The 15568-nt window shown below is 64.1% G+C and overlaps 1 protein-coding gene across 2 annotated transcripts in view; it reads left to right on the forward strand.

Moving 5' to 3' along the window:
- The window catches only part of MLLT1 (MLLT1 super elongation complex subunit), a 63238-nt gene extending 48063 nt beyond the window's left edge, over positions 1-15175 (forward strand). The window contains exons 5-12 of one of the 2 annotated variants that reach the window (XM_047709312.1): positions 506-631; positions 4617-5171; positions 9134-9221; positions 11091-11199; positions 13424-13523; positions 13834-13905; positions 14109-14180; positions 14362-15175. In XM_047709312.1, the coding sequence (XP_047565268.1) occupies positions 506-631; positions 4617-5171; positions 9134-9221; positions 11091-11199; positions 13424-13523; positions 13834-13905; positions 14109-14180; positions 14362-14490 (1251 nt within the window). In that variant the 3' untranslated portion in view covers positions 14491-15175. The remainder of the gene's footprint in view (positions 1-505; positions 632-4616; positions 5172-9133; positions 9222-11090; positions 11200-13423; positions 13524-13833; positions 13906-14108; positions 14181-14361) is intronic. The other variant, XM_047709322.1, reaches the window with a different exon arrangement.
- Positions 15176-15568: the final 393 nt, after the last annotated feature.

Here is a 15568-nt window from a genome sequence, read left to right on the forward strand (position 1 = left end):
AGATGGGGGACCCGGCCATCCACAGTTGCTCGCTCCGCCACGTGGCTGCCCAGTGTGGGTGTCTGGCTGGCCTCTTGCCTTTCCAAATCGTGCTTCTGGTCCTTCTAAACTGCAGCGTGCAGGTCAGCTTGGGCCACAGCTGCCTTCTCGTGCTTCTCGGCACGCTCCGCCAGTCTTCCCGGCCTGGCCCTCCTGTCTGCCGTGCTCTGGGCTCTCCTTCTAGAGGCCATGCGGCCGCACCGGGGCCCAGCCATCCTGGGACCCTGGCTTCTCTTCGCTCTACGCCTCGAGCCCGCTTCGCTCCAAGCACTCAGCCCCCAGCCCCTCATGGAGGACAAGCCTTCGATTCTTTGGGAAAAGTGGCCTTCGGCCCTCCCTTGCTCCTCCGCCAGAAGGCGCTCCCACAGCCTCCGGCCAGGCTCCTGAAGGCTGACTTCTCTTGCCGGTCAGAAATCCAGCCTGCTTCCTTGCTCACTGATAACGTCTGTCTCTTCTTTATCACTAGGTGATGGTAATGCCCGAAGGAGCAGAAACGGTGTCCAGGCCCAGCCCCGACTACCCCATGTTACCCACAATTCCACTCTCTGCCTTCTCTGACCCCAAGAAGACCAAACCGTCCCACGGCTCCAAGGTTAGTGAGGCGGAAGGCCCAGTCACGTGGGAGCGCTGGGGCCCAGTGGTGGGTCCTGGGCTCAGGGCGCCCCCTCTGCAGAGCTGGACCTTCCGTTCCCAGACTCGCTCCCTTGGCATCTTCCTCTTGGAGCGCTCGGCTCCAGCGGACGGCTCCTGCCGTCGCGAAGGGTCAGCGCCTGCGGGAGCGCCGATAGCTGCGGGACTGCAGGCTCTTCGCGCTCTTCCTCTTAAAGCCAGAGAGCCCGCCCCGCCCTCGCTGCTCCCACTGTGTCCGTGGGCCTTAGGACCCCTCAGACAGGACCCCGAGAGTCTCATGTGGTTGGGGGCCACAGACAGAGCGTTTGCGCGGCAGCCACGGCCATCCAGCTCCCAGGCCTCCTGAGCATGGCCACAATGCCCCATCTGCTGGGGCTGGGTGCCTCCTCCCCGGGCTGTTCCAGGCTTGACCTCTTTCTCTGGGAGCAGCTCTCGGCGCAGACTGCTTATTTAGGGGAAGGGCCAGGTGGGACAATGTGGTGAGGAGGCTCATTTCCCCCAAGAAGAAACATTTTTGTCTCTTGTCTCCGTCCTGTTGGGCAGGCGGCACTATGCCTCCCCGAGACCTCTCTCTGAACTGTTAAGGAGCGGTCACGGGAGCCCTTCGGATAGGGTCCTGATGTGCATACAAGCTCGTGAGTGTGCGTCCTGTTCCCCTGTAGCCGCCTACGGGGCTCTGTATCTCGGAGGTCAAGCTCATCAGGCGCTTGGGGCACCTGCCTGTCCTCCCACCTCCGACCGCACGGGTTTGTCCACTTTGCGTCTTTGTGTTTCTCTTGCTTCACTCACTTGTTGGGTGCTGTGGGCTTGGGGCGCCCCAGGTGGCCTGGGCGGAGCTCTCGGCCTGTCTTACAGCTCTCCTCGTCAGCAACCTAGAGGAGAGCTGCATCACCCAGGCAGGGTCTTTCTGGCACTTTCCACAAGGCCAGTGGGTTTCTGACATCCCGGATTTGTCTGACTTACGCGGTCCAGACGTGTGTGGCTGGAGTCCAGGCACAGCTGCAGCTCGGGGGTTTTCTCCCTTGATGGCCCCCCTGGGCCTGGCCTTCCCCTTCGCGCATGGAGGGGAAAAGGAAGAAAAACTCTTGCAGGAGATCTGGTGGCTTCTCTCTCAGCCATCCACAGTTATTTGGGGCTCTGCAGAATAGGAGTAGTAGGAACTGACATTTCTTCTGTATGTGTCACTTGCAAGCCACCCAGACACCATGAGGGAATGCCCTCCTGGGTGGCCAGGACACCGCCGGGGCTGACAGAGCTGCATCTGCTAGGTCTGCTCGCAGCCTCTCTCGCCAGGGTCTTTGAGATCCCCAGGAGCCCCCAGGCCGGAAGTGCATGTCTGGGGGCGGGGCAGTGTTCACTGCGCACCCCCGCACCCCGTCTGTGCCCCAGGCTCTTTCTCCCCTCAGGCGCTGTGACTGAGGAGGCACCTGCACGGGGTTTCCTCGGGCAGCCAAAGATGGGATCTTCTCTGCTGATGGCTCTCCAGCCTTCTGCTCTGAGCCGGCAGTCTCACTCTCCTCAGATGGCACAGCCTTTGTGCCAGCCTCTCTGTCCAGCTGAGGACCTTCCTTTGGGCACCCGCTGTTCTCCCCCAGATTGCTTCTCTACAGCCTGGAGCCAAAAGGTCCGATTGGCCAGGCCACATACTCTGGGCAGAGGGGGCTGCTGGGGGAGGCGGGGGTCCTCGTAGGACCTTGCCCACTGGCCTGGGGACTGCTGGAGAGTCGGGCTGTCACAGCCCTGCGGATCGTTCCCTGACGGTTCTGTCCATAGAGGGCGCCCTGCCAGGCAGGGATTGGAGCCTCCTGGGAGCGGGGTGGGACCCTGGGAGGCTCACACTCCCATAGGGGTGGTGCCCTCTGGCGCCTGCCCGGCAGCTCCCCTGGACCGCACATGTGGGGCTTCACGGGCACCTGCACCTCAGTCTGATGGCACCACTTGGCCCACCGGACCTCTCTCTAAAGCTTGGTTCTTAGTCATTTTTGGGGTCACTAACAGCTTTGCGAATATGAGTGTGATGAGTCTTTACGCCTGGGAATATCTACATTATGCTCAAATTAGTGTGTGATTTCACAGAGCGCATGATTTGGGGGTCCATGTGCAGCCCCCCCCACCCCCCGCCCCCAGTGAAGAGCTGCTGCTGCAAAGGCCCTGGGTGGCTGTGGAGGCGGGGTGGACCCCAGGGTTCGGGGCTGGGGAGCTGGGAGGTGGCATGATGGGAACTACATTGGAGGCATCCGCCAACGTGCCTGTTGGCTCTGCTTTGCCCCGCCTCTCAGCCCTCGGACGGGTTCGTGCAGCCCAAGCACCACATGGGCACTGCGGGAAGAGGCCGGAATGGCATGTGGAGTTTGCTTCTTGCCTCCCTCCTTGGGGGAGCAGCTTGCTGGGGCGTGGAGCCCTGTTATGCAAGCCAGCCCCAAGGGGGCTGCCCGTCAGACGGGCTGCCGGGGGCTCGTGCTGTGAGCATCCCTTCCCCCAGCCCTGGTGACGTAAGAGCTGGGGCCACAGCCCCCAGGGCAATGTTTCTCCAGGGAGGTGGCAGCAACCCACGGCCATGTGGGTCTGTCCCCGGACCTTTGGCACTGATGTGGGTTATCGATTTGCAAGAAGATGGTGACCCAAGTGGATTAGAGGTGGTCAAGCCTGCGCCTTCTGTCCCTGTGACTCTCTGCTGGGAGGGTCCCATGGCGGCCTGTGGGAGCAGCAGGGCCCTTGCTGCTGGGGGTTTTCCTGCCCTCTCCTGCGTGCTCCAGGCTGTCCCCTTGGCACTTGGGGTGAACCGGTGAAATGTGGCTGCCTGCGTGGTGCAGGTCACCCTCTGGTCTGGCTCTGTTGGTTTCCTGGTGTCCTTCGTTCTGCAGAGCCTCGGGGCTCCACTGTGCACCTGGCCACCTGAGTGGGCCAGAGCCCTTAGCGGCTGACCGCAGCAGGCTCCTGTCTGTCGTACCCAGATATACAGGGTGATGGGGGGGTTTGATAGGAAGGAAGCCTGAACAAGGTGTCCCATGGGGTCCTGCCTGCGGACTGCGCCAGCTGCTCGGGGTGGCGGGGGGTTGGTGGCAGTGACCACAGCCCCCTCTCAGTTGAGTGCTTGCTGCCTTCCGGGCCCTGCGCCATTGCCCAGTGAGGTAGGTGGTCCTGCCCTCGTTCAGAGGAAGCCTAGGTGTACAGGGTTGGAGCCCCCAGCCCAGCCTTCTCAGCAGCCCGGCTCAGGGCCCCTCTCTGCTTCCATCCCCAGAGGGAGCTCCGTGACCTGGTGGACCAACGCTAGAGTCTGGGCTCCACCCTCAACCCTCTGAATTTCCAAGGTGGACACCCAAGAGTCGTACGTGTTTTAGAGACACTGCCCAGGTGGTTTTGATTCCGAGAGGTCTAGGAGCTGTTCCACACAGGGCCTGGGAATCCAGAAGGTGCTCAGTAAATGCTGGCCATGGGGGTCAAAGAACAGCTGTGCTGGGTCTGCACTGGGGCTGGGGTGGGGGTGACCAGGCAGGAGGTGCGCAGGCTCTGTGTGGGGACAGAAGAGGGGGCGCCCGCCTGCTGGTGCCCCCCCGGCCCCTCCCCAACACCACGCGCAGCCTCCACTCGCCTGGGCTGCGGGGAAGCTGCGAGGTGCCGGAGTGGGAGCGGGTCGATGTGGCTTGCCTGTCTCATATCTGACTCACCGTGTGCTCTTCTTGAATCCCTCAGGGAATGTCAGTTCAATTCAGAGGGGAATCTTAGCCTGCAGTCGCCTGGGACCTGCTGACACTTCCTAGTAGTTTAAAGGGACAGCTCCATTTAAAACTCTCACCTGCTGCCTTACTTTTTCGCTTTATGGAAGATTTTCTCTAGCTGAGTCTGAATCAGGTGGATTATACTTTGTAGGGGTCGGGGGAGGCGGAGCAGGGCGGCCCCGAGATGCCATCTGACCGTGTCTTTCCCCCTCCTGCCCGGCATTTCAGGACGCCAGCAGGGAGAGCAGCAAGGCCTGCAAGACCCATAAGACTGCCAAGGAGCACCGGGAGCGGCCGCGCAAGGACTCCGAGGGCAAAGCCCCGTCCAAGGAGCCGGAGCGCGAGCAGGCCAGGAGCGCCAAGGACGCCGCGCGGAAGCTGGGCGAAGGCCGGCCACCCAAGGAAGAGAAGGCCCCACCGGCCAAGGCCGCGTTCAAGGAGCCCAAGATGGCCCTGAAGGAGACCAAACTGGAGAGCATGTCCCCCAAGGGCGGGCCGCCGCCCCCGCCCCCCCCCAAGTCTTCCAGCAAGCGGCCAGCCACCGCCGACTCCCCCAAGCCCAGCGCCAAAAAGCAGAAGAAGAGCAGCTCCAAGGGGTCCAGGAGCGCCCCCAGCACCTCGCCCCGCACCTCGTCTTCCTCCTTCTCGGACAAAAAGCCAGCCAAGGACAAGGGCAGCGCCAAAGGGGAGAAGGTCAAGACCGAGAGCGAGCCCAGGGAGATCAAAAAGCCCCCAGAGGTGGAGGAGTCCAACTCGGAGGACGAGGCCTCCTTCAAGACAGAGGTGAGGCGGCGCCTTCCCTGCCCTCCCCACCTTGCCCCTCCTACCCCCACCATCGCCCTCTCTCTCCTGGGCCTGAGCCGCTTGAAGCCTGTTGGCCCGAAGGTCACACGAGGAGGCTGGGGTCCGGGGTCCCCACTTGCTCTTTGTAGCTTTGGGCAAACCTCCACACCTCGCCGAGCCTCAGTTTCCCCTCTGGTCAGGCAAGCTAGAGATCATGCTTAGGGAAGAAGGGTTTCGGTGCTTGGTTCAGAGCCCTCTTCTGTGGACAGCTCCCTGCACGGGCCAGGGTCTTGGGGACCGATCATGGGTCACCGTGGCGCCTTCCCTGGCCACCGCAGGGTCAGTCCGTCCGGAGACTCGCTCCCCCGCTCCTGGGGCATCCCTGAGCGCTCTTCTGGTCTGGGAACTGCAGCTGGCCGCTGGGCCTCCCCACCTGGCCTCCCCTCTCACCACCTGCTCTGGTGCGCGCAGTTCACAGCTCCTGCTGCAGCAGCCTTTCTAGGCAGCGCTGAAGGTCGCCATTAGAGACGGCAGAGTCGTGGGGCATCTGGTAGCCAGATGGCTGCCTGGGGAGCCAGACCTCCCAGGGGCCTCTGGGGGCGCCCCCCACTGCTGTGTGGCATCCGGGGGTCAGAGGACGGGCGCTTGGCCGGAGGAGTGGCTGTGTGACCCCCGATTTGTGTCACCCGTCCCTGCCCCCACTGCCTTTTTGTGTTCCCAAACCCTCATTCACTGTGGGAGGCAGAAGTCTTGCCTCTGGTGTTGCCGCTCAGAGCTCTGCTGGGACTTGCAGAGTGGCTCCCGCGGGCAGACTGTCGGAGGCGATGGTGTGGGCTTGGGGCGACAGTTTGGCCCGTGGGTAACCATGCGCCCCGCTGGCTTAGGGGTACACACAGAGCTGTCAGTGATGTGTGCCCCACATTCCTCTATCTGCCAGTGACCTTGGAGCCCACCGGGACGGGGCCTGTTCTGTGGGAGCCCCCAGCAGTCCCGGGCCACAGCGGGAGCTCACTTGGCGGCTGGAGCCTCCTTGGCTGCTGGTAGCAGCTGTTCCGGCCGCCACTTCCTCCGTCTGCCCAGCACCTGCAGCTGTGGGCCGGTGCCCTTCCCTCCTCCCCTCAGCTGCTTTCAGGCCAGGCCTTTCTGTGCGCAAGGCTGGCGGACCTGCATGGTGGGGGAGAGGTGGCACCCCCTCCTCTGGACGCCCCCTCCCCTGATCTGCACACGGTGACCTGCTGCTGGTGCCCAGGCCGCCTTCCCGGTGTGGTCATCATGAGCACTGGCAGGCTCTGTGGGGCACTTCCTGCCCCTGGGGGTGGCTGCCCTGTGTGGGCTGGCTGGACATCCGGGGTCTGTGGCCTTGGGCACTGTGTCCCAAGGCTGGAGTGCTCGAGGAAGGGGGTTCTCCTGGCTAAAGAAGAGCTTCCCATGTCCCGAGAGACCTCTGAATGACAAGGCTTAGCTGCTGGAGGTCCCTGCATGTGTGAGATCCAAACCACCCACAGGACGCCAGACGGTGGCTCGCGGGCATTTGCCAACCCTGGGACCGCAGTGAGGTGCAGATGCCTGATGGCGGAGGCGGGCTAGCCTTCCAGACACAGGCCTCCCCAGCCCTTGACCCTGGGGGCCATGTGAGGCACCAGCACCCAAAAGTTCTGACCGTGTGAGGACCCCGAGTTGCCGTTCCCCATAGCCCTCAGAGGTGGCCGGGTAGCTCCTTGTCTGTGGCCCTGGGCCCAGCTCCCCAGCCGCTCCAGTGGCTTTTCTTTACTCTCTTTGGCCCCTGGGGTTCCTGAGCCAGTGGCCCCCATCCAGTCACGCCCTAGGTGCCCCTCCACCCTCCTTCTGGACACTCCATGTGGCCTGAGGGCCGGGACACTTGGGCAGTGCTCACAGTGAGCCCCCGTGCACTTTCTGACCTACATCTCCTTTAGGCTCTTTCCGCTGAAACCATTTCTCGGTTCCCTTCCCCTGCCCTTTGGGTTGGCGTGGAAGGAAGAGGACAAGTCCTCCTGAGAAGGGCGTCTTGCTGCTTGGCAGGGACAACACCAGTGCTTGCCTATCTGACATGGGGCCCAGGCCGGTCCCTGGGGGCTCCCCACATCCAGAGTCTGCTGACCTGAGTTCTCCAACCAGGCACTGCCACACCCCTGGTCTAGTACTCAGCCCTTACCGCCCACGCCCCTGGCCCAGTCCTGTCTGAATCCTGTGTCCTCAGAGGTCAGTGGCACAGTTGACCTCGAGCTCGGTGTGCTAACACCTAGTACAGACACACATTATAGCAAAGACCAGCAAAGTCGCTCTTTCATAGATAGGTAAACTGAGGCTGAAAACCAGAGGTGCTGATGAGAAAGCTAGGGTCTGAACCCAGCACGCCTGCACCAGGGTAAGAGCTCCAGCGTCTGCGCACCTGTGGGACTGCTCGGCTCTAGGCCTGTTGGGGTTTGGGGTTCATGCTGGTGTGTGTTGCACGTCTTCGCTGGTCTGTGTTTGATGGATGTCTAGGCTGGGTTTCCCAGCGAGGGCTCCCCAGGGAACATCACTGGCTGGTGGGAAGGGGGGTGAGGAGGGGGTACGCAGGGGTACGCCCATCACGAAGGCCTAGAGTGGCTTCCGGTGGGCTGTGCTAACCTGTAGAGAAAAAAACTTCTTTAACTCGTCAGGCGAGAAGTGTTCTGTGCCTGGGCAGCCAGCATCACTCTGTGGGTCTATGGGGTGAGGGAGGAATTGGGCCCTCCCAGGGCCCCTTCCTCGGGTTGGGGGCTGCCCTTGCTCCACGGGTCATCTCGAGGGGCTGTCCCGTCCTGCAGCAGGCCACGGGCTCTCATGCGGCGCCGGCTGGGACTGAACAGGCACTGCGGGCTGCCTATGCCTGTCTCCCAGCCCCCTCCTCCCTCCTTGTGACGGTGTGTGTGTTGTGGGGGGGGCCTGGTCCCTGGTGCTGAAGCTGTCTCCCTTCAGAGGGTCCCCAGAGGCTAGAGAGGGCTGAACAGGCCTGTTGGGGCCCCTGCACTCTGGGGGCGCTCTGGGCTGAGGCCAACCTCCTGAGCTGCAGGCTCTGCTCTTCTGCCCTTTGGAACCCGTGCCCCTGGGCTGTCCCTTTGGAGTAGCTTTGCATGTGTTCCCCACGGCAGGTGCAACTCCCAAGTATCTTAACCCCCGCATCAATCCTAAGGTCTGGTGTCCTGCTTTGGCGTTTACTGCCCCCTGGTGGCTGGGCTTGGGGCTGCTGGCCCCGGGAAGAGGAAGGAGGAGGGGCTGTGACCTGCTGTAGCATGATGGGTCCAGCTCCCGTCCACCGTGGCCTCACCTGCCCGTCATGTGCACACAGCCTCATCGTGCTCTCAGGCACACGGTGGGTGGTAGCACGTGGCGGGAAGACCGCTTTGGGTCATCCCTCAGCCTTGGGATGGGCTGTGAGGAAACAAGGGGGAGAAAGAGAAGATGGATTTTGTACCCACCTTTGCCTTCAGCTGATCCCCACAGGACCACTGCTCACACCAGCCAGTGCATGCCGCCACCAGAGGAGGGCAGGGCCCACAAAGAGATGAGCTGCCACAGACGCACTGTCGTTCCCATCCCCCCCACCCCCCAACCACCAACCCTTGCACAGCATTAAGAGCTTAACTAGTTCCCTGTCTTCCTGCCCCGGGGGATGGACGGACTGGACGTGTGGTCTGCAGCTTGTCCTGGAACTGCTAGGAATTTCAAGTCCCTTCATTGCATTTTGAATGCAAACTGGTGTCTTGGGACGAAGAGGGACCCAGAGTTTGTGTGAGCCTTGGGCCAAGGGTGCTGGGCTCTGATGCCTTGGTGACCCTTTGCCTCAGGGTCTGGGTGGAGACTGGCCAGGCGCTCCTGCATCCAGAGGGCATGTACTGCCCACTCCTTCCCTCTGGACTGAAAGATTTTCTTGTTTTCTCTCCCTCTGCCCTGCCCATCCCCACTGCCCCGGGCTGAAGTCTGCGCAGTCGAGCCCCTCCAATTCCAGCTCCAGCTCCGACTCGAGCTCGGACTCGGACTTCGAGCCTTCCCAGAACCACAGTCAAGGTGCGTGGTGTGGAGGGCGGGCGGGGGACAGGTCTCAGTACCCGCGAGTATTCTTGTGCATGGGCAGCCTCTGGCCACCTGGAGCCAGTGAGGCTCGGGGGACTGGGCTCCAGAGGACGTCACGACTGTCTTCTCCGCACCGTTGACGTGCATGGGGGCTCGCTCCCCGCCTGAGCGTCCGTGCGCCCTGAGTCTGAACGCCAGAATCGTTCATGGGCGCGCACGTGGGGCAGGTGATAGGGAAGGCCCTGGGTGACAGGAAGAGTGGGGGAGCCTGGCCCTGAACATTCCCAGACCAGGCCCCCAGATGCGTGTCCGTAGGTTTGTGGAGGCTCAGGGCGACCGGATTAAAGAGTGACACAGAAGCAGCCCCCGCCCCCCCCGCCCCGACCGGCGGCCAGGCGTGAGAAGTGGGGCTCTTCCCGGCTCTTCCGTCCTTGGTGTTTGTCCTCAAGGGGGGCCTCAGCTTTGCCTGCCTGTGGCCTTGGGCCTCTGGAGAGGGGCCCCTTTCTCGTTTGGGGCCCCCCCCAGCAGACACCCCTCCTTGCCAGTGCCCCTGCCCCCAGCAGATAGAGGCTTCAAAGTTTCCTCTGCCTACCCTCCACCCCGTCCTCACCTCACCCCTGCCCCATCTTCACCCACCCTGTGCTCACCCCTCCCCCACCCCCTTCCCCTCTGGCCCCCACACCCATCCCCACGGCCATCCCGCATTGCTCTGGGGCAGGGCCGGAAACAGGCTCAGACCCCGGCAGTCTGCATTTCTGTCTTTTCCCTGCGTCCCTTTTGGGAAGGCTGGAGGGGGAGAAGCCCGAAGTCCCACTTGGCTCCCTCAGAGCAGGGAGGGCCTTCCTCGGGTGCAGAGTGGGCCTGGGGGCCCCTGGCCTGCGGGGTGCTGATGTGAGAAGGCAGTGCGGGGCTCACCCTCAAACCGGAAGCATTACTTCTGGTGGATGGGGCCAAGATTTTCCTGCCCCCACAGTCTTGAATCTTTTTTTCAAGGGTTGGGGAGAGCTGGGGTCTGGAGCATGTGCAGGGGGTTGGGGGGGGTTGGGGGTGGGGGGAGGGTCTGGCCTGGAATTCAGACAGCAGTCGCTGAGGGGAATGGGGGATGGGATGCTCAAAGCCCACACTCTCTCCAAGGGTTCTTATCTACGGGGAAGGGAGGGGGAACCTGCCCAAGCAGGATCATGTGACCAAGGTAATTGAGGGCTTTGTGTCCCTCTGTTGCCTTGGTAACAGGAATATAAACCAAGATGCCGTCTGTAGGGGACTGGAACTGTGAGCCTCTGGAGAGAGGAGAGGACGGTTGGCCCAGAGCAGCGGAGGGGGTTGCCGAAGGGCTGGGCAGGCCCAAATAGGGGCGCAGGCAGCCCGGGAGGGTGCTGTAGCCCCCAGGTCTGGCTGCCTCGCCCTCCCTGGCTGGGGCTGGCTTGCAGGGGCTCTAGGCAGAGGCTGTGCTCCCTGCACCCAGAGCAGAGGACGGCTGCCCCATCGGCCTGGGTGATGGAGGGGCCCTGCAGTCCTGCTGCAGGCCAGGGGCCGGAGACCTGTGCGCAGGACCAGGGGCCAGAGGCCTGTGCCCAGGGCCAGGGGCCAGAGTCCTGCGAGCAGGGCCAGGAAGGTAGGGGGCAGAGGAACCACGGGGTCCTTCAGGAAGAGGGTGGCCATGGGGGCCTTTCTTAGGGGTGGGTGGCAGACCTCACTCTGGCGGGAGGGACCTCCGAGGCAGGCTTGCATGGCTGTGTTTTGGGGTCATGGTTTCAGGAAGCTCCATGTTGCCTTTGAGTGTGCAGGGGAGCCTGTAGGATCCAGGCAGAGCCCTGATCTTCCTTCTCTGCCTTCCTCTCTCTCCCTCGTCGTGCTCCCCAGGACCCCTGCGCTCCATGGTGGAGGACCTGCAGTCCGAGGAGTCCGACGAGGACGACTCTTCGTCAGGCGAGGAGGCCTCTGGCAAGACGAACGCTGGGAGGGATTCCAGGTGCCCGGGCCAGCGGGGAGTGAGCTGGGTGGGCGTGAGGGCGACCCGGGGTGGCTCGACCTGCCTCTGCTGCAGTTGGGGGGCTTTGGGAAGGCAGGGCCAGGAGGGCAGCGTCCATGGAGCTCCCCCAGCCTGCCTGGGGGCTGCGTGCTCGGTTCCATGAGGCTGAGGCTCTCTAGGTGGCCGGCTGGCCGGAAGGGCAGGGGTGCTGAGGGCACGACGTGCAGGCACCACCAGAGAAGGGAGTGAGGCAGTGCCCGGCAGCCTGGGGCCAGTCCCGGGTCCAGGCTACACGGTGGTTGGGGAGGAGGGGGACTTGTTCCTCTGCTTTGGGGCCAGGAGGCCACCTCCCCTCCCCCGCACCCACATGGGTGGAACAGGGTGAGGACGGACTGAAAATTCTCCTGGGACCTGCAGACACCCCAGCACAGGGAGATGCTGTGGCTGCCCACTGGCCTGGGGAAGGTGACGTCTGTCCTTTCTTCGGAGCAGGGTGAGCCAGGCTCCTCCATTGGGTACCCTCAGACCCTTGGAGCGAGCCCACCTCCAGGGCGGCTGTGTGTTGTCAGCCTCCAGCCCAGAGCAGGTGTCGGCCTCGGTGCCAGGCCAGCAGATCGGCTGGACCCGGGAGTCAGCAGCCCGTGTCTCAGAGAGGCTGGGCGTTAAGTCTGCACCCCCGAGGGTCAGGGAAGCCTGGCGGGGGGCTTGAGTGGTGCTGTGCCGGTCGCGGTGGCTACCTCGCCGTCCTGAGAGCTGCGGCCGAGGGAGGCTGTAAAGGGGCTTGTGCTCTGGCGGGCAGGCTCGGGGCAGGGCAGATGGGGCTGGGCCAGGGTGGCTCGGGACCATCCCAGGCCAGGAGGAACCGATGGTGGTGTTTCCTGCCGCGCCCGGTGTGGTGCTGGCAGTGTTGCGTGCAGGGTGTGGGGGGCACTGGGAGTGGGGGGGCCCGAGTGCTCACACAGGTGGCCCCCGTCCCTGAGAGGCTCCCCGAGCCGCACAGGGACCAGATGTACATAAGCACCTTCAGTGTCCTTTTCTAGGGGCAGACGTGGAAGGTCGGGCCTTCTGGAGCGCTGGGAAAGGGGCCACATTGGCCCCATGGCTGCTTGGGATGAGCTGACAGAACCCCACCTTGTCCTGTCTGCCTTGTGGGGAGCTGCTATATGGGGGCCCACAGATGCAGGGGAACTGAAGGGTGCGTGGGGCACCGGGGCTGTGCCTGGGCCTGGCTGATGCCGTGTGCTGCCCGGGCAACGAGGAGACCTGCCCGCCTCCCTTCCCTCCTGGGGACCCGCAGCTGCGGGAGTTGGGGAGAGAGCAGCCTCTGGGCCCTGAAGAGAGCAGGACCCTGGGGCCCTGGGGCTGGGTGCTGCTTGTGGGAGGAGCCCACGCACCCTCCCAAGAACGGGACAGCCCTGACCCCAGGGCAGTGAGAACAGAGCCCCCCGGGGCTGAGGTTCTGGCCTCTGTGGGTCCCGCTGCTTCTCGCACTGTTCCCTGGGGAGACCTGTGTCAGGCAGCGGGAGAACGCAGCCGGAGGACCCGGGGTGCGGTAGAGGAGCTAGGCAGCCACAGCTGTGGGGCTGCTCCTTCCCAGGACGGCCCTGGGGTGTCCTTAGGGCCCGGAGGTCCTGGACAGAGTCTTCCCAAGGGTGCTGTGTGCGCGCCTGGCCCACGGATTGGGCTCCCTCCACACCTGCGTCCTGGGCTTCCAGAGATTGGGAAATGCTAAAGGCAGCGGCCGGCACGTTTAGTGCAGAGACAGAGTGAGAGAGACGTGGCTCTAGGCTCATGCATGTGGGGGATTCTGAACCCTGAGTCATCACGCCCTCCTCTCTGAGATAGCCTGAGCGCTCATCCCCAGGACAGGCTGCCCCGTGCCCCTGAGAGAGGCCTGCTGTCCAGAGCGCCGCAGCTCCACGTGCTCTGCCACCAGCAGCAGAACCCAGCCCAGCAGCAGACTACCCTCGGGTTGGGTTCCGACCCAGGAGCCCTGCGCCACCCCGCCAAGCCTCTCAGGGTGCTGGCCCGCTGCTCTTGGGGCTCTGTGCTTGGAAGCTGAGCCTCTTTCTATCGGCAGTAGCTGCCTAGAACCGAGTGAAGTCGATTTAGGGGAGCGCGGAAGCGGGAATATGGGGTGGACGCCAGGCCCACGGGGCAGCAGCCCAGGTCCCTGGAACAGTGGGTGGCGGAGGCCTGACACGGAGCCGTGTCCTGTGTTCAGGTTGAGCTTCAGTGACAGTGAGAGTGACAACAGCGCTGACTCCTGCCTGCCCAGCCGAGAGCCCCCTCCCTCCAAGAAACCACCCCCACCCAACAGCAAGGTAAGAGGGTGAGGGGCGGGCCAGGTGGCCCAGTCAGGAGGAGGAGAAGGGGGTCTCTTGGTGATCAGGTCTCTGTTTCAGCCCGCACATCCTGGATGTAGGGCCAAGGGACAGCCCGTGGCCTGCTCCTGGGCTGTGGTTCTCCAAGACTTGGAGGCTGAAGCTTGATTCCCCCACCCCTGCCCCCCAGACCCCAGAGAGATATCTGCTCGCCAGGATAGGCTGGCCCTGCACGGGTGGGAGGGCCTCCTGCGGGCAGGAGGAGGGGAGGAAGGCGAGAGCTCTGAGCAGACCTGGGTTTGTCCTGCAGGCATCAGGCCGGAGGAGCCCGGAGTCCTGCAGCAAGCCCGAGAAGATCCTCAAGAGGGGCACCTATGACAAGGTGGCGGGCTGGGACTGGGCATCTGGGGGCCGGGGACCCCAGGACCCCAGAGCTTGATGCGCTTCTCCCACCGGGTACCCTGTCCGGCCTTCCTCTTCCCCTGGGCCCTGAGCCAAGATGGGTGGGCTCACGGGCAGGGCAGGGTGAGCTGTCGGCAGGGGCTGGGGCAGCTGCGGGCTGAGCGCCCATCCGCCACCCCGCAGGCCTACACGGACGAGCTGGTGGAGCTGCACCGGAGGCTGATGGCCCTGCGGGAGCGGAACGTGCTGCAGCAGGTTCGGTGCCCCGCCCCCACCACTGGCCCTGGCCAGAGTCCTGGGGGTGGGGGGTTGCCCGAAGCATGCCTCCCCAGGGAGCCCTCCTCCCCCACTCCTCCCCCCTCTCAGAGCCTGCTGGGGGGAGGGCCACCCCAGACCCGCCCCCTGTTCCTGATGCCACCCTGCCACCATCTTCTAGATCGTCAACCTGATCGAGGAGACCGGCCACTTCAACGTCACCAATACCACCTTCGACTTCGATCTCTTCTCACTGGACGAGACCACCGTGCGTAAGCTGCAGAGCTACCTGGAGGCCGTGGCCACATGACCCTGGGCCGGGTGCCGGGCCCTGTTTGCTGGGGCCCTGGGCGGCCGCATCCGGGCCCCGCCTTCCTCCTCCTCTCTCGACTCACCCACCCGCAGCACTGCCTTAGTGACCGCCCTGTCCTCGGCCCACACGGCCAGCTGCACTTTCCTCGTCGGCTCCCGGCCCGCCCTCCCCACCACCTTAGCGGGAGCCCTGAGGCTGAGGGGGGGCCGGCCAGCGCTGCTGCTCCCCAACACGCAGGGGCCATCCCTGCACGCCCCCCGGAAAGCAGCGGGCGTTGAAGGCAGCACCGGCCTCACCTCAGAAGGGGAGGAAAGGTGCCGGCAGTGGGGCCCTCGCTCCGCGGAGGGGCGCGTGGCCTGGTCTCACTGCCCAGGCCTCTCTGAGCAGCCAGGGCACTGCCTCCAGCCTCCCCGAACGGTTCACCCCCCCCCACTCCCCCCGCGCCCCAGGAGCGCAGAGGGCCCCAGCCCCCCGCGGGCTCTCACTGTGCTGGGACTCGTCTGTACAGTTCTCTCTAGTGTGCGTGTTTGTCTGCACTGTAGGTACCAGAGCGGCGGCCGGGTGTGCGTTTCCGTGGCAGCGCTGCACGTGGGGGGTGGGGGGTGAGTTCGGCGGGACTTTTAGGTTAAGACATTTCCACTGGTCTGGTCGTTGGGCCGGAGGCCGAGCTGGAGCAGCATGGGCCCTCTCCAGGCGAGGGGACGAGTCGTCCTCCTGGGGCGCAGAGGGCCCTGCCCGGGGCCGGCGAACACTACGACGGGCCAGCAGGTCCGTGGGCACCCAGGGGCCTGGGCACACTTGGTGCCTGGTCAGATGGGCGGCCACCTCCAGGAGCCGACCTGGGCTCCACAGCTGCAGGCCCTGCCGGGGCCGCCCCCTCCCCCCCACGGCTCGTCCTCTTTCTCCTTCCATAGGACCCTTTTCCTTCTGCTGTTGGAGTCTTCGAACTTTGAAAAAATGAGCTTTTGCCAAATAAGACGGGATAGTTTGTGGAGTTTTTTGAGGAGTGTCAGGACTCAGAGCCAGTCCCTTGTGGCTGGGCCCAGCCAGTGGCAGGCCCTTCCAGGCACACGCG

This window comes from Lutra lutra, chromosome 1 (genome assembly GCF_902655055.1).
Source record: "Lutra lutra chromosome 1, mLutLut1.2, whole genome shotgun sequence".
NCBI lineage: Eukaryota > Metazoa > Chordata > Mammalia > Carnivora > Mustelidae > Lutra > Lutra lutra.